The 27,307-nt window shown below is 42.8% G+C and overlaps 1 protein-coding gene and 1 non-coding gene across 5 annotated transcripts; both read right to left on the bottom strand.

The window, feature by feature from the left end:
* Nucleotides 1-154: 154 nt before the first annotated feature.
* Nucleotides 155-27,307, bottom strand: ZNFX1 (zinc finger NFX1-type containing 1). 4 transcript variants are annotated; one of them, XM_063097680.1, is made up of 15 exons: nucleotides 26,898-27,307; nucleotides 26,110-26,209; nucleotides 24,725-24,829; nucleotides 19,721-21,526; nucleotides 15,769-15,900; nucleotides 14,154-14,302; nucleotides 13,364-13,513; nucleotides 11,891-12,005; nucleotides 9,094-9,341; nucleotides 7,434-7,573; nucleotides 6,317-6,471; nucleotides 5,676-5,821; nucleotides 4,656-4,766; nucleotides 4,273-4,368; nucleotides 155-3,606 (listed from the first exon to the last, which is right to left on the bottom strand). In XM_063097680.1, exons 3-15 carry the CDS (start codon nucleotides 24,783-24,785, stop codon nucleotides 1,165-1,167), a joined length of 5,751 nt encoding a protein of 1,916 aa, XP_062953750.1. In that variant the 5' UTR covers nucleotides 24,786-24,829; nucleotides 26,110-26,209; nucleotides 26,898-27,307; the 3' UTR covers nucleotides 155-1,164. The 4 variants fall into 4 exon arrangements, with proteins under 4 accessions (XP_062953750.1, XP_062953729.1, XP_062953740.1 ...); XM_063097659.1 differs by having other exon boundaries at nucleotides 26,110-26,259; XM_063097670.1 differs by having other exon boundaries at nucleotides 26,110-26,297.
* Nucleotides 10,984-11,118, bottom strand: LOC134365676 (small nucleolar RNA SNORA70). Its single transcript, XR_010022145.1, has one exon. It is a non-coding gene; the product is annotated as a small nucleolar RNA SNORA70 (small nucleolar RNA).

A 27,307-nucleotide genomic window follows, 5' to 3' on the forward strand; every position in this document is an offset into this window, starting at 1 on the left:
CAAACAAAATGCATTGCCTCATTGTAGGCAGTGCCTGCCCGGTCCCTGTTCTCTGTGTCAGGCTGCCTTAGTTGCTTCTAGGTGAGGACAGACATGGAACCACTGATTTTCTCAATTGTCTTTATTAATTGACTTTATAAGCTAAAGTGCATAGTAAAGACAAAAAAAGAAATGCATACATAGGAAAGGGGCATTTTTCTTGCCCACATTAGAAAGGACCTGAGATGGCTAAATGTCAGTTCTAAGGAACACTGGATCAAGGGAATGCATATGCAGGCAGCAGGCCTGGGTGCTGGCTTCTGGCCTGGCAATGGGGCCTGTAGAAGCTGCTGGCATGCTAACCCTGCCCCAGGCAAAAGCTGTAAGAGAGGGTGTTGGGATGAAGGATCACACATGGGATAGGTGCTGCTGGTACTGAATGGGAGTTTAGCTCCACACAGGGCCTTGGGGGAACCAGCACTGCTACCAAAACTCTCCTATAGCAGGTAAAGAAATCTCCACCATCCCAGAAATACAAGTCACAGGAAATGGTATGGGTCACTCAGCCTGGGCCTGCTGCGTAAGTCTGCAGATGTGTGTAGTTCCACTTTCCGTCTCTCAGTGAATAGGTAACTGGGTTAGGGTAAGTTGTAATGTCTTTGTCTTATCACGTGCCTCCATCTCCTGGAGGGAGGGTGCCCAAGGAAGAGGGCAGGAGGGATTCTTGTGCTCCTTGAAGGGATAAGTGGTTCATAAACAATTCCCTCTGGGCCTCTGTTCTTTAGAATGAGAGTTAGTCTGCAAGTTAGGGCCTAGCGATTAGAATCAGTCAGTTGCACTGAGCTTATACTCTGTGCCCTGGAAACATTGTAGAAGAAACATCTGAGTGAGTCATGACAGAGAGGTACCACTAGGTAGTCCTAGTTGGAAGCCTCTAACCTCCAGGGAATCGGTCCACTAATTTGTAGGGGAGAGAAAGAGGTGAGATCTGTTAATTTTGCTCTCAGTTCTGGAGATAAAGTGCTTACTCTGGCGCAGGGATAAATCTAGAAATGATGTGGGCAAGCCCTAAAAGTGGATCTTTTAGTGCTAAGACTAAAGGACAATAATAAAAAAACTTCGGTTCCTTCATAAGAGAGCCAACCCAGCTATATGGTGGCTGGGGTAAAAGCAGGTGCCACCTTCCTACATCATCCTCTGGATCTCCTCAAAGTTCATCAGGTTGTTGGCTGTGTCAGACCATGCAGGGTGCTGGGCTCCATCCATCTCAGAAGCAAGCTGGTTGCGACTTTCCAGAGTATGATTTGTGCCACCAATCACCTCCTTACAGTCAGGACAGGTGCCCCTCTGCATGGCTCCCCCACAATCACTAATCGCATAGATATGGCCATTGGGGCACTTGAACCAATGGCCACGAGGAAAACCCATGGCATTGACAATCTGCACTCGCTCTTCCTCTGAGATGCCCAGGCCAGAGCAGGGAAGGGTGGCTTTCAGAAGTTCCATCTTTCTCTGCACAAGCTGTTCATCTTCCTGGGTGAATTTACATGTTTTCTCGAGGACATTCCGGATACTGTAGACCTCTTCTGCTATGCTACCTTTTATCTTCTCCTCTGCCATCTTGCAGCGGCTCAGGAGGTTCAGTAGATATGTGAGCCTCTTGATTTCGCTTTGGAGGTCACTCAGTTCCTGGCTGGTGAAGCTCAAGCGCTTCTTGGCCAGCCACTGATGGACCTGCTCTAGTCGAGTCCTCACTCTTTCTTGTTCTAAGACATGCACCTTTTTCAGGGAATCCCACAGGCTGGCCAAGTGGTCATAGAAACCAATGTAATTCTCAACAAGGCCCAGGTCCTTCACTGACAGATTTTTCTGGGCCAGCTTTTCCTTTAGCATCAAGAAATCTTCAGGAAGTATTTGATGGAGGAGGTTCTTCCTCTCCAGCAGGGCCTTAAGTTGTTCTTGGCTGGTTGCAATTTCCCCTGCTGAGCCTTGGATCTTTTCCTTGATGATTTCAATCTCTTCCAGCCGTTCTTTGATACTGGTTCCATACCTCAGATTTTTGCGGATTGGCACCTGGCAGATAGGGCAGACCTTCAGCTTGATGGCGACTTCATCATCCTTCTGCTCATTCATGTAGCGGTCCAAGGCTTGTACCTCGAAGATGTGGCTGCAGTCCTCTAGCTGCACAAAGCGGGCATCAGGCTCATCCTCAAAGCCAAAGAAGATTTGGGTGACTTCATCCAGGTTGCAGACACGGCACTTCTTGGGGCAGGGCTCCCCGCACAGACCTATGCAGGGGTGGCCACAAGCCAGCAGCTTAGTACAAGGCACATAGCATGGGGGTCGGTTGCAGGGTTCAGAGCAGAGTTTTGTGCACTGGAAGTGCTGGCAGCGCCAGACACAGGGTTCCACACAGGGGCTGCACAGCTCCCCACACTTCTTCTTGCACTGGCTGTGGACACAGCGGTTTTGACAGGTACGCTGACAGGGTGGGCACTCGCCAATGCATGGCTCCTGGCACTTGTGTGAGCAGATGAGCAGGCGCTTGCAGGGCTGCTGACAGCGCTCATGGAAGCGCCCTTCATAGCAGGTATGGCAGGAACCGGGACAAGGATGGCCGCAGTCCAAGATGGTGCCACACTTGGTGGTGCACTTGACTGGCAGATCAAACTCGAGGTCTTTCACATTACCACACTTCACCGGTTGGCTGTGCCCACACTTGAGTTTCACGGTGACCAATTCTGAACACAACCTCACACAGTCCTCCCCACATGAATGGCTGCATCTGTGCCCACATCTCAGGACCCTGGGACAAGGCTCCTGGCAGCAGAAATCTAACTCAGGCATGGAACAAGGGACCATTTGTTCATGGCCACACTGAGGAATGATTTTGGGCACTTTCACCTGACAAGGCTTACACTCCTGGAAGCAAACAAGGGGGCACCGGTGCCCATCCTGGCAGATGACTTTCTGGCATGGCTTCATGCACTGGAACTCCTTATGTGAGGAGTCATAGGGGTGGCAGGCACGGGTGCAGACATGCCCACAGGCCAGCCGGAACTCACAAGGCAGGTTGCAGCCTCCTTCCGGCACTTTTTGGAAGTCAGAAGCTTTGGATACTAAGGTGTGGGTATTAGGGTGGTTCTGGCAGCAGAGCTGGAGTGCGGGGCCTATCTGATTGTTCTCTCGAAGGGTATGGATGATCTTGCTCCACAAGGGCACCCTTGCCAGCATCTGCATGTTTCCAATGCAGTACATGCCCTTCTTGGCTCGGGACAAAGCCACACAGATGCGGTTGGATATCTGGAGAAAACCCACCCTGCCTTCCTGGTTGCTTCGCACTAGAGAGAGGAGGAGGATGTCATTCTCTTCTCCTTGATATTTGTCCACGACATGGACCTTGACACCAGCAAATGTCTTGGTAGGCATGAGTTTGCGCAGGCAGAAGAGCTGTCCGGTATAGGTGGTGAGGATGGTAATCTGGGACGGCAAATATTCCTGGCACAGGAAGTACTTGCACAACTCCACGACAAAGTGAGCCTCGTGCTGGTTCTGATGGCTTCTGCCTTCTTGAATTTCCTGTTCAGGAAAGTTGTGTTCTACAAAGAAAAGGTTGGAAAAGACACCCTGAAAAGGAAAAGAAGTGGCATATTAGAAGGTTCACTCATGGCCTTTGCTGTCTTCTTCCTATCTTCATAGGCATTGGCCACTAACCCTGCTCCAGAGGGAGAATCTGGAAAGCTTTCTGTACCTTCCACATCACTATCTTTAATTCTGAAGTTAGTCACTATATGCTTTGTTTTGGGCCATGGTAAACTATGAAATGGATAAAGAATTTATGTCTGTTTTAGTTTTCAAGATACAGGTATGATATTAACATTTAAAATAGCCACCCGCAATGTAAGACTTACACCCAGGGGAATGAGCAGCTAACTTACTGAGCACTCACTCCGCTGTGCTCACCACTTTACATGCATTTCCTCCTCAGTACAGGCGGGATGAGGCATGAATCTTTACTCGCATTGTCCAGAGGAAGACCCTGACACTCAGAATTTTTATATTTGCTATACATTTATATACTTGCTAAACATTACACAGCTACTAAGTGGCAGAGCTGGGATTAAAAAACCCAGGTCTGTATTCTCAATTTCTATACTATTTTTTCTCCCAATAGCCAGTTTTTTAAAAAAGCTGGTTCTGTTCTCTTCTGAAAGCCCTTTTTTCTTCCTGAGGAAAATATAGCCTCCTAGGCTGTGGACACCATCAAGGAAAGACCAGATAGAACAGTCTCACCTTAATCTTCTCATACTTGAGAACAGAGGGGTGATTCTTCAGATCCTGGTAAATGTGGGGGGTCAAAAGGCGGGCAATTTCAGGGCGCATACGGTGCTGGAACAATATGTGTATGTCATTAGAAACATGGACAGAGGACAAGTGGACAATTTCTCTAAAGACTAGGTTACTGGGGGAAAATCTAGAGGTAACAATTGAAAATAATAATAGGGAGAAAGCATAATGTAAACAGCTCCTTCGTCTAACAAAAAGTTAACACAAGGTGATCTTCTGGTCATTACTAAACTGGTTTTGTTTTTATAAGATTTCTCTTACTGGCAGTTGGCAGGCTCCCAGGGGCCTTCTCCTGGGCGTTTGGTAATAACAGAGGCCTAGCTTCTCACCTGATAATTCAGACGTACAAAGGGAATGTTGACTTTCACTAGCCGTTCAAAAAGGGACACCTCAAGGTTGAAGTTCTTGGCTAGATCATACACATTGGCACTGGGACGCAGCTGAGAAGAGAAACATGGCAGAGGATTCTCTATTGAAAATGTATTTTAACCATCCATCCATCCATCTGTCCATCCATCCACCTAGCAGATGTTTTTTAACTATGTGCCAGACACTATTCTAGCTGCTGACAGGTTAAGGTTTAATAGTGACAAGGGCTGTGAAGACAAGAGCGAAGGGTTATGTGAGAGTGCCTGAGGTTGGGGGGGGGTTCAGCTAGGCCTCTCTGAACCATGACATCTGAGTTGATATCAGTATGAATGAAGTGGCCAGTCAGTCATTTGAAAAGCAAGCCATGAGAAGGAGCAGGAAGGACGCATAGTGGGAAGACCATGAGCAAATGAGATGAAATCAGAGAAACAAGCCAATACGGGATCATATTGGCTTTTCTAGGCCACTTTAAGAAGCCTTTATTTTTATGTTAAGTGCAATAGGAAACCACTGGAGGGTTTTAAGCTGTGAAGTGACATGATCTGATTTTTAAAAATTAAAAAAATTCACTCTGGCTCCTTTATGGAGAATGGATTAGAGGGTAGCAAAAATAGAAGGGAGACTGAGGAGCATGCTATTGTAACACTCAAGAGGCCACGGTGCACTAGGAATGTAGCAGTGAAATGGATGATGGTAGTACTAACGTACGCTCCGATTAGAACCTGGCCTTATAACATCAAGGTCAAGGGTTCAGTTCCCTGTACTTGCCAGCTACCAAAAAAAAAAAAAAAACCAAAACAAATAAAATACACACCAAATCTAACAGCATCTGTTCTTAGACAATATGGGAGATGAGGGCAAGAGGAATCACAAAAAGCCACAAGTAAACTTGAGGACTGCTGAAGCAGAGAGGCTGGGGTCCTCCTGTTTGATCCCGCCTTCCAGAGAGCCAGCCCATCTTCCAGATGCTCCTGCTTTACCTGCTGGTGGTCCCCAATCAGAATGAGGTGCTGGCACGCTTTGCTCAATGTGGCAATAGTATGGGCCTCAAGGACTTCGGCAGCCTCTTCCACGATGACAATCCGAGGCTCCACCTTCTGCAGGATCTGGCGGTATTTGGCAGCCCCTCAAGTCAGGAAAGGAGAAAGGCTCCTCTGAGCTAAGGCACAGGACCCATAGGGCCACTGGGCCTCTGGGAATCCTCTTTTGTACTTTCCTTGAACCTGGGTCAGTGACAACTGACCCCTCATATTCATCCAGGGCTGTGGTGACTATTGAATGAGAGAATGGGTGTCGGGGTATTCTCCAGAGCATCATACCCATGTTGGTCACTCAGTAGGAGCAAGTGGGTGAATTGTGCCAAGAGCTCCCAAAATACGAGTTGCTTTCAATAGCTTTTCATGGTATTTTCCTCTAACCTACTAAAGAAGCTTCTCTTCACCTGTCCTAGAAAATCTGATACGATGTTGGTATCAGAAGGGAACTTGGGGGCTGGCTGGTTAGCTCTCTTAGAGTGTGGCTTTGTAACACCAAAGTCAAGGTTTATATCCCTGTACCAGCCAGCCGCCAAAAAAAAAAGTGAACTTGGCTGAAACAGGTAAATTTCCCCATATTTTCTTACCTGTGGTTGTCATTCCTACGACCTGGGCATCTTTAAGGATGTGCAGGTCTTCCTGGAGTCTTAGTTCAGCCATTCTCTCTGCTGATGTGCGGTACTGGCGTTCATAGCTGAGGATCTTCCGGCGGGCGTCAGCCTGGTACATCTGTAGCCATAGCCTGGAGAAAGAAACAGGGAAAAGATGCCGTGTCTCTGAGAAGGTGGAGGAACCCCTTTCAGTGTGCCCAATGTATGAAGTGAAATCTGGACCCTCGAGGAGTTTACAGGCCAGAGAGAGAAAGAGAGAGGACCTGAGTCCAAAATGCCCAACAAAAAGATGTGCAGAGTGGTCAGGAACTAAGGAAGGGGGTAGGATAAAGAACAAAGGTTAACTATTGGGAAGAGAATAAGAGACTTCAAAAGCTTTAGGAAGAATTTCTCATATATTTTCCCTACCCCATCCCTGCCTCAGTCCCTTCCCCTCCCCTAATCCTCCACAGAGTACTTGTTTTTACAAGTAAAACAGATAATGTCACTACTCTGCTATAAAACCTTCCAATGGTTCTCTGCTACTCTTCAGGTAAAATCCACACTCCCCACCTGAGCTGTACGAGGCCCTGCCCACCCTTCTAACTTTACTTGCCATCTTTCTCTGTGCCAGAGCCATGCTGGTCACCTTCTTTCAGTTTCTCACACAGCCATGCTCCCTCCCATCTCAGGGCCTTTGCCTATGTGGTCCCCTCAAACTCATCTGCTCCCCCTTTTCCCCTGGCCTTGATAATGCCTACTCATCTTTCAGATCTTGCTTCCAACACCGTCATGTTCCTGGATACCTCAGACTGGCTGAGATATCACATAATATTCTTAGTACTTCCCGCTCTTTTCCTTCATAGTGTTTACGCCCATTTTTATTTGTGGAATTATGTGACTCACTTGTCTCTGGATAGACTCAACACTCCATGAAGGTAGAGCAAGTGTCCATTCTATCCCATTGCTGCATCCCCAGCACTGAGCTCAGTGGTAGGACTCAGTCAATAATTAGCTAACATTGTTGAACGTCTTGGGGGTGGGGAGTGTTCTGGGAACAGAAAAGAACTTCCTGGGGAAATTACATGGGCGGGCTAAGAGTTGGGTACAGTACCTATAAAGCCGCCAGCGAGAATTCAGGTCCAGCTGCCAAACGTCCCAGATCTCACTGGCCTCAGCTTCAGTCATGGTGTTCAGTTTGCGAAGCTCAACCTTCACTTTCTTCTTCATTTTCTTTTTCTGTTTACTCTGGGTCTGTAGACAAACAATACCAAGTACAGTACCGTCGAGCAGAGGCAGGCCCAGTTCTAAGCCCAAGTTGGCGACCGTAGCACATAAGAAAAAGGGCTGCCACTTCTGATGGACTTCAAGCATCTCACACTCTTCCAACAGCTATTCCATTGGAGAGTTGACTAAACAAGGACTCTGGAGCCAATTTGCCTGGGTTCAAAGCCCCGCTCGACCTCTTATTAGGGTGTGGTACCTAGGGCAAGTTCCTTAACCTCTGTGTGACTCAGCATCCCCTTCTATAAAATGGGAATAATAATAGCACTTCTTCATAGGGTAGTTGGCTTGACAGGAGTAAATACATGGAAAGCAATTATAACAGTGCTGGCACTAGTTATCATTGAATGTCTTTTGACCATAATCTGCTTCTCATTCCTAAAACATGTGTCAGGAAGTAGTAGGGGTGGGTTTCTCTTGTTGACTGCTGTACTACCAATGCCTAGCAGCCAGTGCTTAGTGCAGGGCTTGGCAGAAGGCCTTCTAAATGCCATCATATCAATGTAGTACCTTTAACAAGTAGGTGAAAGGCACTGTTTAGGAGAAAGTGCTTTCTCCTGGCTCTGCCACTGAGTCTGAGGCCATGAGCCTTTAGAAGGATTGGCATGTGAGATGGATGTCACCAGATTAAAGACAACTCCCTGCCTTCAAAACCAAACAAATCAACCTCTCCTGAGGCCAAATGGCAGAAAGATGCCCAATCCATGCTTCTAAGGATTGGGATCATGACTCCACCCCCTACGTATAGCGATGTTGAACTAAGCTAGGAGATCAGGTGCAAAGGCAGCAGTTGAGTGAAAAACTGCATCCAAAGTTGCCCTTGAGAGTCCCTAAATTATCACTGGGGTTTAAAATTTATTTTGAGTATCCAGTCCTCTATCATCATAATAATGCACGGTGAATTCTGAGGACGACTGGGCTTGACCAAAAGAAGGAGCAAAGGGAAAGTCTACATGGAGACATCTGGGCATTCACACCATTCTGCCTTTCAGAGGTGTCAAATTCCAATGTCAATGAAGAATGAGTATTCCATCCAGTCTGGGGGCCTTGCTTCACTGTTTTACTTTGACCTTCTAAAATCTTAATACATGTTCACAGAAGATAACACACCTGAAGGCATGAAGCACTGAGACCTAAGTGATCCAACTCATATGCTGCATTTTTCTAAAAGTTCTAGAGAACAGTTAGCTACCTGCTTCCCACCTTTCTAAGTTGGCATTTCTTTCCAGAGCACCCCTGAAGAGCCATAATTTTTGTACTTTTTGGAATTAGACTTATTTTACACCAGGGTTAGGTTGTAAAATGGTATATTAGCTAATTGTGAGGATGCAGTGAACAAGCTGTTATTAGAAGTGGGGGAAAACAGAAGTGGTCAGAACACTCTCAAGCCTGTTTTAACCGAATCTAACCCACACCCACCTGGCAACAATAACTGAATTCCTGTTTCCCATTCTGTTGGGGCTTTCAGGGCCCTGAGGAAGTGAGTTTACCTCCCATTCTCCTGAGGCTTGCTCTTGCCCAGCTGTTGTCCTGGGGCCATAGTGGTCTAGCCTCATGGCCAGAAGCATTTTGGCCAACACCTGGTCTGCCCCATTCTCTTCCTTCTTCCGCCGCTGGGGCCTCACCACCTCTTCCTCCTCAATCACCCGGTCTGCTTGAATCAGGTCGGCTTCTTCTGCGATCTCGATCAGTGAATCCTCCTCCTCCCCTTCTTCTTCCTTCTCTCCTCCTGCCTGGGCTAAGAGAGGAAAGTAGAGAAGACACAGATGGAGACTCTTGAAACCAAGGTATGGAAGAGGGCACCTAAAGAGCTCAGGTGCATGAAGACATTCTCAAGGGGCTTAAGTCGTTACCTTGGGGAAGGAAAATTGGCAGGATTGAGAGTTAGGGGAGGGAGACTTAGGTTTCCTTATATACTCTTTTGTTACATGTTTTATATTTTAAAAATCACATGAATGCATGCCTTAAGAAACGTTTTACTTGCTTTTTGCTCCTGCCATATTTGCCATGTGATACCCTGAGTTACTATAATCACCACCAGGACAAGGCCTTCACCAGATGTGTTCCACAGACTTTGGAATTACCAGCCTCCAAAATTATGACAAATCCAGCCTACTTCCAAGCAATATCAGGATGATGCCCCTGTTGTTATTCCTGCAATGTTCTGTATGCTATTGAATGTGAAGAATGCACAGTGCAGTAAATCATCATTAACTGTGACTGAAACCCCAGGAAAAGGACTAAAAGTACTGAATTCACCATTACAAACAAGATGTATAAAGTAATCATAAAGCAAAAAGACTGGCTTGGGTTTGTAACTATTTCTAAGTTATACATTCAACAAATATCTACCTAATAAATAATTCAAGCTGGTAAAAAAAAAAGTCTTACTTATATCAAATAGACATATAAAGAAGTATATACAATGTAAATATGCAGTTTAAAGGATAATAAAAATATATAAAATGAACATCCAGGTACCTTCCACTCAATTTAAGAAGGAGAAAACTACCAAATATTTTTATGATTCTGTGGGTTCTTCTAACCTGAATTTTATATTAGTCATTTCCCCTTAAAAACAAAAAAAGTTATCATATGTATACTATATATCTCTACAAACAACATGTTGTCTAGTATATATATTTTTCTGTAACTTGCCTTTTTCATTCAGCAAGTTTTTTGAGATTCATGTATGTTGCTGTATATGCTGTGGTTTGTTCCTTTTCACTGTTATATAGTATTTCATTATCTGAGTAGATTGTAATTGATCTATCTATCGTACAAATGTTGATGAATATTTGAATTCTTCCTGGTTTTTTGCTATCATAAAGTAGATGTGCCAATTTATATCCCCACTAGCAGGGTATCAGAGTTCCCACTGATCCACACTCTCATCAATGTAGAGTTATATCAGACTTTTTAATTTTTGCCAATCTGGTAGGTGTGTAATAGTATCTCATTGGGTTTTTTTTTGGATGGCAAGCAGAATGTATTAGTGAGTGTGAGTAAGGAGAGGCAGCACAGTGAAAACTCTCACAAGTGTCCAGGGGGCCACTGTTGGTGATATATTTAACCCCACAACCATCTGGGATGAGCTGCTGCTCAGCCACCATGTTTTTACATTCACTGACATTAAACTTGGTAAAGCCCCACATCTTTGAGATGTGGATCTTCTGGAGGCCAGGGAACTTCAACTTAGCCCTACATAGGGCCTCAATCATATGCTCCTCGTTCTGCAGCTTGGTGTGGATAAGCATGATGATTTGGCCAATGTGAACCCTGGCCACTGTGCCCTGGGCTTTCCAAAGGTACCCCACATACTTGTCTGGAGCCTAGACTGGGACAGTGCTAGGTAAGGGACATGAATGTCTATTGGAAAGGGCTGCCTTCAAGGTCCCTTAGGGCAACCCATATAAGCAACAGTCTGCATACACTACCAAGGAGGCTGCTGTTTGCAGTCACTGTATACTGGGCCCCCACGAGGAAAGGAGCATAGAGGGCTTAATTGGTTGAAGAGGACTCACTGAGTTTTAATTCCTCTAGTTTGTTCCTTTTTTTCTTTTTCTTTTTTTTATTGGCTAAAGAAAAGTTTTTATTTAAAAATCTTTTAATATATACCAAATAAGAAATCAGCAGTTTCTACACTTCTCTCTTCCATTCCAAGTCTCACAACCTCAGAGGCAACCCTTTTTAATGGTTCCTATTTTTAATTTTAGTATAAATTTAGTTCTTCAAAAAATTCATAATGGGATAGAATAACTTTATTTAACAGTCCCCTCTATTATTGGATGTATTAGTCCATTTCTGTTGCTTATAAACAGAATACCTGAAACTGAGTAATTTATAAAAAAATGAAATTTCTTTTTTTGGCGGGTGGGGTTGGGTTTGGCAGATTGGCTGGTAAGATCTGAGCCCTTGACCTTGGTGTTATCTGAAATTTATTTCTTACATTTTGGAGCCTGGGAAGTCCAAGGTCCAGGGAACACATCTGGTGAGGGCCTTCTTCTTGGTGGTGACTCTCTACAGTGACATAGGGTGTTACACAGCAAGAATGGCTTGAGCAAAAGCTAATTCTCCTAGTTTCTAATGAGCACTTTTCATATATCTATTGACCAACAGGATTTCTTATTTTGTGTTGTGTTTGTTGAAAGTCTTTTATCTATTTTCCTATTAAGCTATTTGTCTTTCTCTGATTGATTCATAGAGCTTTATGTTTTCTGGGCAAAACTTTTAAGTCTTGCTGTTCTGGTCTTTATAATATACTACCTTAAGAAATGCACTTCTTACCTGTATTCTCAGGTCCTGCTGGAGCAACATTTTGGGTGAAAGAACCAACACCTAGACCCAGCCACTCCAGCATCATGGAATGCTTCCAACACTGGAAGTTGACCCATTCGCTATCCTGAGGAAGGAAGAATTATCAGTCACAAGAATTCTATGATAACGTGTGATGGCAAGGTCTCCTCAAAGGGTAAAAAGTAATTCCCTTATAATTCTGAGGTTGCAGGGCTGAACCGTAGCTCACTTGGGAGAGTGTGGTACTGACAACACCAAGTCAAGGGTTAAGATCCCTTTGCCGGTCATCTCATATAGGGACTTTAAAAATTAAAAAAAAAAAAAAAAAAAAAAAAAATTCTGAGGTTGCAATTTAGCATCTCTTGAACAACCAGAACATTTAATATGACATGCATAGAATTTAAAAAATTGAAAATTCTATCCTCTCTTGACAAAATCAGGAGCTATGAAAACAATGAGCCTGTATAACTGAATGGCAGCAAATGGCTGGAACTAGGTTGCTGCTACCTCTTTTCCAGTTTGCTGGAGTCTTGCTTGCTAATGTTTCACATGTAGACTGCTTCACTTATTTATAGAACTTGATTGATCCCTTTAAGTTTTTGGGTGTGTAACCCTGGAAATCACCAACCCAATGATAATAGAGCTACCATTTGCAGAGATCATCTCAGTTATTTCTTACAATATAATTTGAAGGCAGACATTATTATTATCCTTGTTTGATTGTTGAGGTTCACACTTGTCCAAGGCTGTGTGACCACATAGTCAGCCTAGGTTTATCAACTCCCAAGCTCTCTATATGTGCTAGGTTGTCTCTGCTTATGATTTTATTTAACATGATTTTGTTTAACATGATTGTGTTTATTTTCATTTAACAAACACTTATAGCACACTTATTAAGACGTTTACAAATATTAACTTGTTTATCCAAATAACAGTAAGATAAGAGTTAAGTTGATCTGTAAGAAATTGCCATTTTTGGGCTGAGCCCGTGGCGCACTCAGGAGAGTGCGGCGCTGGGAGCGCAGCGACGCTCCCGCCGCAGGTTCGGATCCTATATAGGACTGGCCGGTGCACTCACTGGCTGAGTGCTGGTCACGAAAAAGACAAAAAAAAAAAAAAAAAAAGAAATTGCCATTTTTGCAAGTCAAATTTACAAATATTGGCAACTTTATATGGTTCAACTTAAAGCTATTATTATCCTCACTTTGTAATAAGAGGAAACAGGCACAGAAAAATTAATTAACTTGTACAAGGCAAAGCTAGGATTCAAACCCAGCAGGCTGGTTCCAGAGTCTTGTACCTGACCAATATACTCAAATGCCTTTCATCATGAAAGGGAATTTTTTACATTATGGCAGCATTAGATTGCCAAACAGCTAAAGCTTTGGATTGCTGCATCTGCTGGAGGTTTCCTTCAAGTACTGAGGCAAGTGACATGTTTGGGTCCCCCAGGGTGACCCCTACCTGCATTGGTCCATTCATCAGGCTTTCCCAGTGTTGGGGGGAAATGTATTTCTCCAGGTGCTGTTCCCGTATAACGCCACGCATGGTGCACTCCAGGGTCTGGGCTCCTTCACGAAGCTCTTGCTCTGACTCCTTCATCTGTGTTACAATCTGCCAAGAACAGAGGGAAAGAATGATGAGGAAGTATCATCATCCCCCAAACTCAGTCCCTGCCCTGAGGGAAAATGAAGCTAAGACAGACAGAATAAATAAATACACCGGTCAACAAACCCATTTCCCAAGACACATTATTGTGGTCTTGAAACCAAAAGGTTTGTATCCAAAATGTCTACAGACTCGTACCAATCAGTAAGAAAAGGAAACACATAATACAACAGAAAAACAGGCCAAGGATACTGTGACCGAGGCTTCAAGCCTCACAGTATCTGTTCTCTCTCTTTTCCTTGGTAATAAGAACTCAGATTTTTAGTTGGGTACATTGCTGCCCGGCTAAAAGATGACATTTCCCTGATTAATGGGCTCTAATAGTGCTGTGGGTGGTTTGGGGAGGTAGCCTTAAAGTCTTGGCAGGAGTGGGGAAGGGCAGTGTGCCCTTCTTTGTCCTTTCCTCATCTTGGATTATGAAGGCAAAGATCACACCAAGAAATTAGAAGAAAGGAATAATGGAAGGGATCTGGGTTCTTCAGAGCATTGAGGAACCTCCATATCTGGGCTGCCTACCCAGATATCCACTTCTGTCTTATTTAGGTCCCCCTTTAATTCCCTCAAACATTCCAGAGCTGGGACTTACACTCATGTATGCCCTTCGGAGGTGCATGGGCAGGTTGCGGCGGAATTCCCGCTTGTTCCTCAGCTCCCTCAGGGTGAACTGCTTCAGGATTTCACTGTTGCTCCTTCCACCCACCCGCACGATGCTGGTCTTCTGACATTTGTAGATGCCTGTGGAGCACAGTGGAGTATGGTAGGGTTGAGAGGAGCTATGCTGGGTTCTCGGGTGAGAGTTATGTGTGTATGGGATCCTGTCTCAACTGGTCCCTTAGTGAACAAACTTGTGCTTTCAGGAAATTTACTCCATTAATGAGCAAGAAGGCCCCAGAGAGGATGTGACCTGCAGAGCATAAAGTGTAGTGCTTAAGAGCATAGGCTCTGGAATAAGACAACCGGGGACCCAAATCTTGTCTTCACCACTTACTGCTGTGTAACCTGGGGCAAGTTACTTGAGTCTCAATTTCTTTGTCTGTGATTTAGAGGCAATAATACTTTCCTCATAGAGCTAAAGTCTGGATAAATGAAAGAATATCTTTATACCCCCTCACTAGGTCCTGGTACAAAGCAAGCACTCAGTAAATGTTCCGTATTATTTGCTTGGTAGATTTACTGAATGCTTATACGTTCCAGGCATGGGCCAGGTTCTAAAGATATAGCAGTCAATACACAGACTTGGTTCCTGATTTGTTCTCATATCTCAAAGTCTAGCAGAGAAGGTACTCATTAAATAATTTATTAATTTATTTTTCTTTATTTATATTTTTGTGGCTGGCCAGTGCAGGGATCTGAATCCTTGACCTTGGTGGTGTAACACCACACTCTAACCAACTGAGCTAACTGGCCAGCCCTCATTAAACAATTTATTACAATAGTGAAAAGTGTAATAAGTATTGTAAGTACATGATGCTATCGGTGGATAGCAGGAGACCTTACCTAATCTGGGTGGGTAGGGATCTATTCTTGAGGATCTAGTATTTAAACTGAGACTCTAAAAATAAAGAAGATTTATCTAGGTGAAAAGAGGGTATGGAAGAATGGAAAATAATATTCTAAGCAAAAGAGAAAAAGCACATACTCATTCATTCATTAATGCAATTAGTATTTTTCGAGTGCCTAATATGTGCCACAATCTGTGAATACAGCAAGAAACAGGACCACCCCTCACAGTGTTTACAGTCTAGGGTAGAGACACATAAAACAGACTACAAAAAAAGAAAAAAATACAAAAAGAGACTTGTTTGGGGACAATAGCAAAAATCTACCTGAAGAAGAGAGTTTAAAGTGAGACCTGAAGAATGAGTTGGAGCCAGTCAGGCTGGATAAGTTCAAGATGGAGAGAGAGAGAGAGAGAGAGGGGAAAAAAGTGCATTCCAGGCAGGGCACCAGCATGGACCAAGGGAGAAGCTAGAGAAATTCAAGGAATTGAAGACACTCAGTGTTGTTGGAATTAGGGAGAACAAGGGAATAAGTAAAAGATACAGTTTAGAGTTGCACTGGGACAGATCACACATGGCCTCGAAAGTCATGATAAGGACTGTGGACTTTACTCAAAAAGCAATACAAAGATAATGAAATTGCTGATGTTGTTGGTTCAACTACAAATGTCTTTATAGAGAACAATTTTGCTCAGATATTACCTTCCAGAAACTGGTCCAAAGCGTGATTTGTATAACACACAACCAAGATGGGGAACTTCTGGAGGCTAATTTGCCAAACGGACTCGTTGGTTAGAAGGGCTTGAACAATTTTTAGACCAACATAGGTTTTGCCTAGAAAATAAGGAAAAAGAAATTTCAAAATTTAGAGACTTTATAAAAGGAGTAATTAATTACTTAGAGCAAAAATTTGTTAAATTTTATTTTAAGGTAATACACTGAGATGGTTTAAAATCCAAGAAGCACAACTGGGTATACTGTGAAAAGTTCCCCCTGCACTTCTGTCCCCTAGTCACCCAGTTCCTCTTGCTAGAAGAAACCAATATTACCAGTTTCTTGGGAACTTTCCAGAGAGTCTTTTTTTTTTTTTTTTTAAAAGATGACTGGTAAGGGGATCTTAACCCTTGACTTGATATTGTCAACACCACGCTCTCCAAGTGAGCAAATTGGCCATCCCTATATAGGGATCCGAACCCATGGTCTTCGAGCCATCAGCACCACACTCTCCCGAATGAACTACGAGGCCGGCCCTCATTTTGTTTTTTCTTTTTTTACAGCTATAAGGTATTTTTTAGCCAATTCCCTATTGATGGACATATATGTTTTTTCTAATATCATATGGCAAATTCTTTAGAAATTCTTTTTATATACCGTGGTAGACTTGCCTTTGTGATGGGAGGGGAAAACTCAGAAATCAACATTGGAGTCAGAGTTATGGGCTTATTAGTAATTGGCCATTAATTAATTAATTAAGTCTACAAACTGACAGACTCTTACATTGTGTCAGGCTGAGTAAGGCAGCTACTGTCCTCAAAAAACTCAAAGTTTGTTATAACACCAAGGTCAAGAATTTGGATTGCCATACTGGCCAGCTGCAACAAAACCCAAAAAAACAAAAAAACAGGAACAAGAAACTCGAATTTGAGTGAGTGAGTAATACAAGAAAATCAAAGTCTTCAATATATCATGACAAGTCATTTCTTCCTTCATTTTTTTTCTTTAAATATTTATTGAGTGCCTACCAGGTGTCAGGCACTGGGTAAGGTGCAAGAAATATGATAGTGAGCAAAACAGACATGGTTCTTATCCTCCTGGACCTTACAGACTTATAGAAGAGAAAGATAATAATTAATCACACAAACAAATATAAAAGCATAAATATGGTAAATGAGAAATACATGGTATTATGAAAACATATAACTAGGACTACAGCCTAGTCAATGAGGTTGGGAGAGGCTTCCCTGGGGAAGTGATAATTGGGAAAGAGCAGGCAAGAGGTAAAAGGGGTGGACTGGTCAGCAGGCTCCTGTCATCTTCTAGGTGAGTGAAGACCAGTGCCTGCCTCCAGCAGTGGAGATTAGATAAATAGGCAGACAGGGAAGAAGTTTCAGAGGTAAAAATGCAGGAATCATAAAAAGAATGAGGTACATTTCTAAATGTGACTGTAATGTAAAGAATAATGGTTTGGTAATGGTTTGGCTGGGGTGGGAGGTAGGTAGTGAGCAGGAAAGGATAACTCCTAGGTTTCTAGTTTGGTGGTTTGGAGGACTGGCTGGATAAGGATACTTTAGTAGGAAAGAGAATCTTTCTAATTCAATATTTACTCTATCCCCTTCCAGTGTTTTCCTTCCCCTTACAGTAGATATGTTATGGAACTTCTACTCCTAAAATGATCTCCTTTACTACCTTCTCCCATACTCATTGGTAGGCCCTGTGTGTGTGTGTGTGTGTGTGTGGTGTGTGTGTCTGTCTAATGCTAGCGTGAAATGATTACTAAACTTGGAATTAAAGAGCCAAGTGATAACATTAGAAGAAATTATTTGCAACATGCATATTTTTAATATACAAACAGCTCCTACAAATCAATAAGAAGAAGCAATTCAACAGAAATATGGGCAAAGACTATGAAAAGGCAATCCATAGGAATAGAAATATAAACAGCTAATAAGCACAAGGACATTTAATCTCATTTTTTACTGAAGAAATACAAAGTAACTACTGTGATATACACTACCAGAGAGCAAACTGGAAACATCTATTAAAATTAAAAATGCACACATTTTTGAACCAGTTAGGAATTTCTTTTCTGGATATATTCTATTTGTGTGTAAAAAGACTCACAAACAAGGCTATTAATTGAACTATTGTTTGTAATAGTAAATCCACAGGAAAGTGGTTAAATATGAAAGGGTCTCCAAGATACTTTACAAGGGAGCAAAGTAATGTGCAAAACAGTGTTTATAGCACAGTAGTTTTAAAGAAAGTAGGGGGAAATGGGAACTGACTGGGATGGTGGGAGGAGGGAGATAGGGACTTTTAAAAAAAATCGAGCCATAATTTATTAAATAAAAATAAAAGTAATAATGAGACAAATGTAATAATAAAAATGACCTCCAAATTTTAAATTCTCAGATCAACAAAATCTAAAAAAATTGGTAACATACAACAATGCTGAAAAGGATGAAGGAAATGAACACTATAGTTCATTCTTGGTGGGAGTATAAACTGGTACATCCTCCTCACTCCCCTTTTTTTAAAGCCCTCAAAACATCACTTTAAATTATTTTCCCATATTGTGTATCTTCTTAGAAAGAACTTTCCATTCTGTTACATGAAATTTTTATCATGAGTTGCCATTACTTTATCAGTGTTTTTAAAGACCTCTTCCTGTTTTTATAATTTTTTGGGGGTGGGGGGTTACATCCTTTAGGGAGGTTAATTTAGCAGTAACTATTATAACTATTAATGTAAATTTCCACTTTCAGAGGAAAAAACTGCAGAAATAATAAGCAGAGTACCCCAAAATGTACACACATAGAGATATAGATATACAGGTATATGGATATTTATTATAGCACTGTGTGTAACCCAAAAGAAAACAATTACGGGGCATTCCAATACTAGAATACTATGCAGGGATAGTAAAAAAAATGAGGTACATTTCTAAATGTGACTGTAATGTAGAGAATATAAAGATGTCCATAACATGTTACATATAAAACATTGTAGAACAATATATAGGGCATAATCCTATTTTTGTTAAATAAAAATAGAAAAAGTATATGTGTACATACGTAAACATATAAATACACATACAGTACAGACACACAGATATATCAACGTTAACCTTAGAGAACATCTGGAAAGATGCGTATCAAAGTGCTAATAGCAGTTACCACCCCAGAATAGGATTACAGAATGGAGTATGGGAAGGAGAGTACAGAGAGGTATATTTCCATGAAAAGCAAGTACAGTGTGGTAGGTAGGAGCCAGGACTCTACAGCCAGACTGCTTGAGTTCAAGTCCTACGTCTATTATTTACCATCTGTGTGAGCTTCAACACACACCTCACACCTCTTAAATAAGAGCTTATTTAACCTTTCTTTGCCTTAGTCTTCTCATCTGTAAAATGATTTTAATAGTGGTTTCTACCTCACTGAGTTGTTGTGAGGATACAATGACTTAACATATGTAAAGTGTGTAAAACAGTGCTTGGCACATAGTGCTATTATTATATATTGATACTATTTAATTTAAAATAACATAAAATTGAACAAATTAATATATCCTTCAGTGAAGCAAAGAGAATCCATCTCCCTAAGTGTGACCTCTAGCAGTCTTTTCTAATCTTGTGATTTTTGGTCTATTACTATGCATGCCAATGGGTCCTCATTGGAAAATCACTATAAGCAGCTACTTTTTTTTTTTTTGGTGGCTGGCTGGTATGGTCAAAACTTTGACCTTGGTGTTATAATACCATGCTCTAGCCAACTGAGCTAACTGACAGACCCATAAGTGGCTACTTTATAAACAACTTTTATGCCCATTTCAGGAGAATGTTTCCAAATGAAACATTCTAGAAACATAGCGTCAGGCCTCCCTTGCCTATCTCATAGGGCAGAAGTTATGTGCTCTGAAAAATTCTCTGTCTTACCTGTTCCAGGAGGTCCTTGAATAATAGCCAGTTCACTTGTGAGAGCGAACTGCAAGGCTTCCATCTGGGAGTCATCCAGCTTCAGGGCTTCTTTTGAGGGCCACTGGTTAGGGTCTAAGACATTAACTCTGGAGTATCTGAAGCCCTCGGCATTCCTCAGAGATTCCCCAGTGGCTGAGGGATTCTCTATTAAGGAGGTGAAATCATATCTACCTCCCATTAGCAAGTACCTTGGCTCCTTCACATGTGAGTTGCACTCCACGATGATCCTCTGGAAGGGGACATCTTCCTCCTGGACCTCCTGGAGTCCTTCCAGGACATGCCTATAGGCCTCAAAGTATGCAGTTGTCTCCACCATGAGGAAAGAGTCAGAGGGCTGGACATCTGCTAGAAGCTGTTGGCTTTGTTCATTGAAGGAAAGCTGGACAATTCCTTGGCAGAGATCTTCTTGTTCCCGGTTAGAAACAGTGGCAAAAAGAAATGTCTCAAAGTTGTCCTTGGACATGCATACCAAGGATCCATAGAGTAATCGCTTGGAATTCTGCCAGCGAACAAACTTCAGTGGTTTTGTGTCAAACTGTACCTTGTAGACAATGCCTGATGATGAACACAAAGGGGTGATAATCCTGGTATCAAAGTAGATTCGGATGTCATCAAACTTTCTCTTCCTCAGGCACTGGTCTTCAAAGTTTTGGAGAAGTTCCAAAATGCCTTCCCGTAGCGGTCTGACAAAATCTTCTCTTAAGAGTCGGAAGTGGGTATCCAAATAGACAGCAGTGCTGTCATATTTTCCAGAAATGATGTTGGGGCGAAGGAAGGGCCTTTCATCCAAGTGCACTTCATTGTAGGTAGGGTAAATGGGTACAGTCCGGTAGCTCTCAACATGATCTGCCTGAGGCTTCACTAGAGTATAGGTATCCACTCTCAAAGTGCCCTCTCGCCTCTTTTCCTGCAGATGTTCAATGATGGTCTGCACTTTTTCCAGGTTCTTTTCTGTCTCCTCTTCTATGTCAACACCAGAGGCTCTCAAAGCATTAAGAGAAGCTGGCAGGAGGGAAATAAGCATGGATGTTTCCTGCACGGAGCTGGCGGGGAAGATGCTTACCAGGTCCTGGATGAGGGAGATGATGTTGCTTATATGTTTTGGATACTGGTTTCGAATGTCAGGGTCAGGTTCAGTGATCATTCCTACCACATAAGTAGGCAGGCAGACTCTGAGGAATTTGGAATTCTTCAATACGCCCAGAACATGGAGAATGCTCTGGCGGTCCATTTTGGAACTGCAAGCCTTCCGAAGAACCTGGCAGATAAGCTCAAGGAAGTTGGATTTCATGGAGGAATGAGACAGGAGCTCCTTTAGCCCTAAACTTGTGGCAAGTGTGATGACCACCTCTGAGGGGTCTTTCTGCAAAAGACTTTCTAGGAATTTGTAGCCCAGTTTCTTCACCTGCTGTGGCTGTTCTGCAGGCTTCTGGTGGGGGGTCCGCCACTGCTGGAAGTTTTCACTGGACCGTGGTGGTCCATGGTTCCTACCCTCCTGGTTGCCATTTCTCTGCCTGGTGTCATTCTCCTGACCATGTCTTTGGCCTCTAGCTTCATCACTGGCATGCCCCTCCTGGTTCCTCCTTCCCTGATGTGGGTTCCTGCCCATGGCCCGAAATCTCTCTTCCCTTTGCTGGTAAGGAACAGGATGACTGTTGGCCCTGGGATGCCTTCTGGGCTGGTTGGCTCCTCCTCTGAGAGCACTGGCTGGTGGGTTATTGGCCTGATTTCTAGCTCTTGGTGGTAAGTCTCCATCCATAGGCCCTAAGCACAATGGGAATATTGGGTAAGCAGAAGAATCAAGGGGCAAGGAAACCCAGTAGGACAACAATAAACATGCCCTCATTTCCCAAAACAACTTAGGAGCTTACATTTTATTTGGAGAAAAAAAAGGCTTCCTACCAAGTCATATAATAAATGAAAGACAGATTACTGTTTTTGCTGTATAGATTATGAAAATACTGTTTTTCCAAAGGATGCAAAAGGGAAATGAAATAAACATGTTTCATTGTTGGGGGGAGGGGGGAGGGAGAAGGGAGGGAGGTTTTGGTGATGGGGAGCAATAATCAGCTACAATGTATATCGACAAAATAAAATTTTTAAAAAAATAATAAAAATAAAAAAAATAAAAAGCAAAAAAAAAAAAATTAAAAAATAAAAATTAAAAAAAAAAAAAAAAAAAAGAAATAAACATGTTTTGGGGCCGAACCCGTGGCGCGCTTGGGAGAGTGCAGCGCTGGGCAACGCTCCCGCCGCGGGTTTGGATCCTATATAGGAATGGCCGGTGCACTCACTGGCTGAGTGCCGGTCACGAAAAAGACAAAAAAAAAAAAAAAAAAAAAAAGAAACATGTTTTGAGTGCCTAATACAAGCTAGAGAAGAAATACATACAGTATCATTTAATGCTCACATACTGGAACTTTAGGATTAGCTCACTGCTTCCATTTTTTTTTGGTAGTTGGCTGGTACAGGGATTGAATCCTGGATCTTCATTTATCAGCACCGTGCTATAACTGAATAAGCTAACTGGCCAGCCCCAGCTCCTTGCTTCTGGTCTAGTCCCATTACCAAACAATGGTCAGAACATGAGTTTCCGGGCCAAACAGACCTAGTTCAAATCTTGGCTTGGCCATTTACTCACTGTATAACCTTGACCAAGTTGTATAATTTCTCTAAGTCTCAGTTTCTGGGTTGTTGTGAAGATTAAATGTTTACAAAATACTTAGTATAGTACCTGACATATGAAAAGCTCTCAGTAAATATGGGTTACTACCGGTAGCAGTAACAATAATTTTCTATTGGGAATACCCTATTGATTCCTAGGGCTATTTGTTCTACCACTAAACAATTATCGTAGGCAGCAGAGACATCAAGTGGAATAAAACTATGAAGGAAAATACTACTTGAATTTTGCCCAGCATCAGCAAATGCAGTTTGAATGGGAAAGAGGAAGCTGGGCTTCCTTTACCAAGATGTTTTTCAGCAAACTGATAAGTTTGTGAAGGAAACTAAAAACTGAAACTCAAGCTTTGTTTCAGGAAACTGAAAAATGAAACTCAAGTTTTCCTCTTTTCTGTAGCATGAGTTCATCCACATCAATTACCAACACTCATTACAGAAAGCCTGAGGGAGAGGGGGGTGGTGAGGAAGACAGACCCATTACACACGGGAAAGCTAATATCACTGTCTGTGGATGAAGCCAAACTCTTCTTCCTTGATCTGCCACACATTTCATAAGTGACCTTGCTGAACATCCAAAGTCTGTTTTTTTTCACTTTTCTCTCCCGTAAAATTGATTCTGGAGCTGACCCAACTTAGTAGAATGATGTGGAGATTTTAAAAACAAACAAAATAAGACTGTATACAATAATCTGCTAATAAAAAATGTTATTAAAGCTTCAACTACATATGATATTTAAGATGATCATACCATTTCATGACATCAGATGCTAAGAACATTTTGTACATTTTTTTTTGTTTTGCACTTTCTAGAGAAAATTTTAATGTGACAATATAAAGGAATACTTAGTAGATATAAATTCTATACAACTGAACTCTAAATTTTTTAAATTGTTACTTTCATATTTACTTTTCAAACTCCCAAAATATCAGAAAAAAGTCTTACTTTTTATATTCTGATCTGATTAGAAGACTCTATGTCTTGGAAGAATGGAAAATTATATCATTTCTCATTCTTTCAACATTCACATAGCTCAAAGAATAAACTCGCATGGTTCTTCCTCATTTGTTCCACAGCTAAAACTCGATGACACATTGCAAAATTAGGGAAAAGCAGGAATCCATTTTGTTGTTTTGTTTTAGGAAGTTCTGAGCAAACAAAACAATTGCTTCAGTAGAGTGATGCTCTTGGGACTTTGTTTTGGTGACTAGGACTCTAGACCTGCATATTCAATACACAGCCACTGGTCCACAGGTGGCTATTAAACATGTCAAAGTGGCTAGTCTGAATTAAGATTTGTAAAAGACACATAGGATTTTGAAGACCTAGTACAAAAAAGTTAAATATTTCATTGACTTTTTTTTTACATTAATAATATCTTTTTTTTTCAACCATGAAGTTCTTTATTAGGGATGGATATTCAACTTTAACATGGCTTTTCAGCACAGCATGTACTGAAATAATTACATGATGTGTCCTCTTTAAAGTATTTTTTCCAGGTTTATTGAGGTATCATTAAAAAATTGTATAAATTTAAGGTGTACAACATGATGATTTGATATATGTATACATTGTGAAATGATTACCACAATCAAGTTGGTTAACACGTCCCTCACCTCACATAGTTACCACTTTTTCTTGTGTGTAGTGAGAACATTTAATATACCAATAACATCTCAAAATGATAATATTTGAGAATTTGGGGGGAGATAAAAATATTATTAAAATTATTAAAGTATTATGATAATGAAATATATTCAATTGTAACAAAATGATAGTACTTTGGATATACTGTTATATCAGACATATTATTACATTATTAAATTTTATTAAGTTAATACTACATTTTAAACATAAATTTCACCTGGTTTTTTTTTTTTTTTTTTTGGTGGCTGGCTGCTAGGGGGATCTGAACCCTTGACCTTGGTGTTATAACACCACACTCTAACCAATTAAGCTAAATGGCCAGCCCTCATCTCTTTTTTTTAAACTTTTTTAAATGATGCTACTAGAAAATTAAAAATTACATTTTTGGATTGCATTATGTTTCTATTGGACAGCGCTGCTATAGACTAAAAGTTATTTCCATTTCTGCCATTCCATCACTGTTTTTATTAAAGTAAACTGCACCCATTCATTGGCTCTCTTAGGAAAAGTAGAGGGCTGTCTGTTTTTCAGAGTCACTCATGCAATCTTAGTTGGGCCTGCTTATTCAAAGGGAATCCGATGTCCTTCTCTTACTACTAGAATTTCCTTCTCATTAGGTAAGAAATCTTGCTTACCTCTGGGGTTGGTATGGGGATTCCTGGGCCTGGCCTCCAGATGAGGTCTTCTGTCCTCCATGTCTGAGTCACCTCAATTTCTCCACATTCACATTACCTGGAAAACTGCACAGGCTGAGAGTTATCAGCATCCAACAGCAAAAACCCAAGCACCATCCTTCTGTCTCTACATGTTAATGATTCAATAACTAAGAGCTAAATGCAGATTTTAATCATGAGCACAAGTTCTCAATTCTGTGAATACCCAATTATGATATAAAGCACAAAATTCATGATTTAGGTGATTTCAAGGGATCAAATTCCCCCTTCCCTTTACCTTGCACTATCTTGTGGTTCGAGGGAGTGTCATCAATTCCCATTCAAAACTACTGTTTGGTTTATGCTTTTAGCCAAGTTACTTAATCAGTTGCTAGGTTTCATTTTTCTCTCCTATAAAGCAGACAAATACTGTTGCTAGGGCAAAAGGAGTCCATTTTTGTTAATCCAAAACCATGTACTCACCACCCTACCTGGCATTTATATTACATAGTTTTTGATAGTTTGCAGTGCCCTATGGTTTGCAAATAATTACTGAGCAGTTATCCCTTATCCTGCTCTTTGAAATGCAGTCAAATGATTAAATCCTCTGCTCTACTGAATCAAGAGAAAGAAATTATATGTTTTAATAACCAGGAGCTTTAGCATCTATGGGGTGCTGTTTCTCTAGAACCAGTTAGACATCTGCAGTTCTTTCCTTGTCCTTTTTCTTCTGTCTTGATGATTTGACACTGGTCCTATAAGAGGAAGTGGAAGCCCCTTTAAGGGAATTTCTCAGTCCAACTCATACACATGTGGGATGGGGCTAGGGAAAGAGTAGGTGACTCAGAGTCCTCAGCAAAGGGATTTTTTGAGACTGTCCTTCTCACTAAGTTTTAAAATATTCATAGTTGGAAACTGTGAATAGATTTGGCATTATATGAGGGTAGCTTTTATTCTCATCAGAAAAAGGAGTCCCTTTTCTTCCCTCTGGGAATATTTTTGGTGAGTCTCTTCCCTCATCTTATCAAACGCTGCTCTCATGCTGCGCATTCAATATTTAGAGTTTTTTGTTTTTTAATTCCCCAAGGGAAAAATTCCTTCTTCCTCTTTTTGAAAAAAAACTAAAATAGAAACCCTGAAACTTTCTGGCATAAAAGAAACAGGAAAAAAAAAAGAAAAGAAAGAAAGAAATAAGATGTTAAAAAGAAAAGGCAAGGAAAGGAAGGGAGCAGATAAACAGGAAATGCTATGAAAAAAGCAAAGTAAAGTGGGTTTTTGGGGGAATCAAGGCCTAAAGGGGAGGAAGAAGAAAATCCGTGATGTTCAGGCTGGTACAGAGGTCAGAATTAGAGGAAAATGATCATTACCAGGGCGAGATGAAAGAGGTTGAAGCAAGAAGAGCCGGTTTCAAGAGGAAGTCTCCAGGGTCCTGAGAGGAGTCACTGGCACACAGGTGCCCACCGGGTCCTGAAGGCACTATTATGAGGTCAAGGGAGAGCCCAAGGCTGTGTGGTGGCCTGTGAAGGAAGGTGCCATTCCCAGGCTGAAGCAGGGGCTGGTGGGGGATATAGGGGAGAGCTGGAGATGTATGGTGGCCTCAAGAAGAGGGTGGGACAGAGTTCAGCTGGGAGAGGTGGGTGCTTGTTGCCGCGATGGGGTGACTCCAGCAGGGCTGGGAGTCCAGGGGACTGAGGGGCTTTGTAGAAGACGGAGGATGAATACGGTGACAGGAGGCGAGGCCAGAGGGAGATAAAGGCAGTAGCTATGGCAGAAAGTAAGGGCAGAGAGAGGGGTGAGACCAGAGGCAGAGGTGGATGACGAGGGTGTTGGGGGCGTTAAGGAGAGCGACGGGTGAGCTGAGGGGATAGGGACACTGAAGAGAGCACAGGGGCACTGAGGAGAGGGGCCAGGGACTGGGAGGGGGATGATGAGGGACGTTGGAGGCTGAGGAGGTGACAGGCGCATGAGGAGAGGGGCCAGGGACTGTGAGGAGGAAGACGGGGGGCGCTGGGGGCTGAGGAGGTTAAAGGATCGGGGGCGCTGGGGTTCTGGGCAGAGGTAGGAGCCGCGGACAGAGGCAGCTGCGGGGCGGCGCGGGCGCCGGGGGTCGCGGCGCGGCAGGAGCAGGTGCGGGGCCGGGGCACGGACCACTCACCCGGCTGCGGCGCGTCTCCTCGCCGTCGCCGCCGCCGCCGCCTCCGGCTAGAGCTCCGTTCTCCGGCCCAGGTAGGTCGGCGGCCCCGCCCGGCGCCGCGCACTTTCGGTTTCCCTTCCCCGCAGACTCTGGGAGGAGCAAGGAGCCGGGCAGGCGGCCGCCAGGAGGAGGAAGCGAGCGAGGGGGCCGGGCCCGGGCACTGCCAACGCCCCCGCCCTCGGGGCTGGCGTCGCCTCAGCTCCCCCAAGCGGCTGGGCCTGCGGGCTCGGGCCAGAGTGGCTGAGGGGAGGGGACGCGAGGGGCGGGTTCTGCGCCCGAGGCCGTGTCAGGCCTCAGTCGGCCCCGGAGGAGGGGGGACCCGGTGGGCTTCTTGGTGCTTGTGAAGCGCGACATGGCGGCGAAGCCGACGA

Source organism: Cynocephalus volans, chromosome 1 (assembly GCF_027409185.1).
Source record: "Cynocephalus volans isolate mCynVol1 chromosome 1, mCynVol1.pri, whole genome shotgun sequence".
Lineage (NCBI taxonomy): Eukaryota > Metazoa > Chordata > Mammalia > Dermoptera > Cynocephalidae > Cynocephalus > Cynocephalus volans.

Coding starts and splice junctions, on each gene's coding strand:
- ZNFX1 (XM_063097688.1), bottom strand. CDS start 24,785: ATGGAGGACAGAAGACCTCATCTGGAGGCCAGGCCCAGGAATCCCCAT. Junction 13,514..14,153: donor TCCGAAGGGCATACATGAGT/GTAAGTCCCAGC, acceptor TGTTCTTGGCAG/ATTGTAACACAGATGAAGGA. Junction 9,342..11,890: donor AGCAGGACCTGAGAATACAG/GTAAGAAGTGCA, acceptor TTCCTCTCTTAG/CCCAGGCAGGAGGAGAGAAG.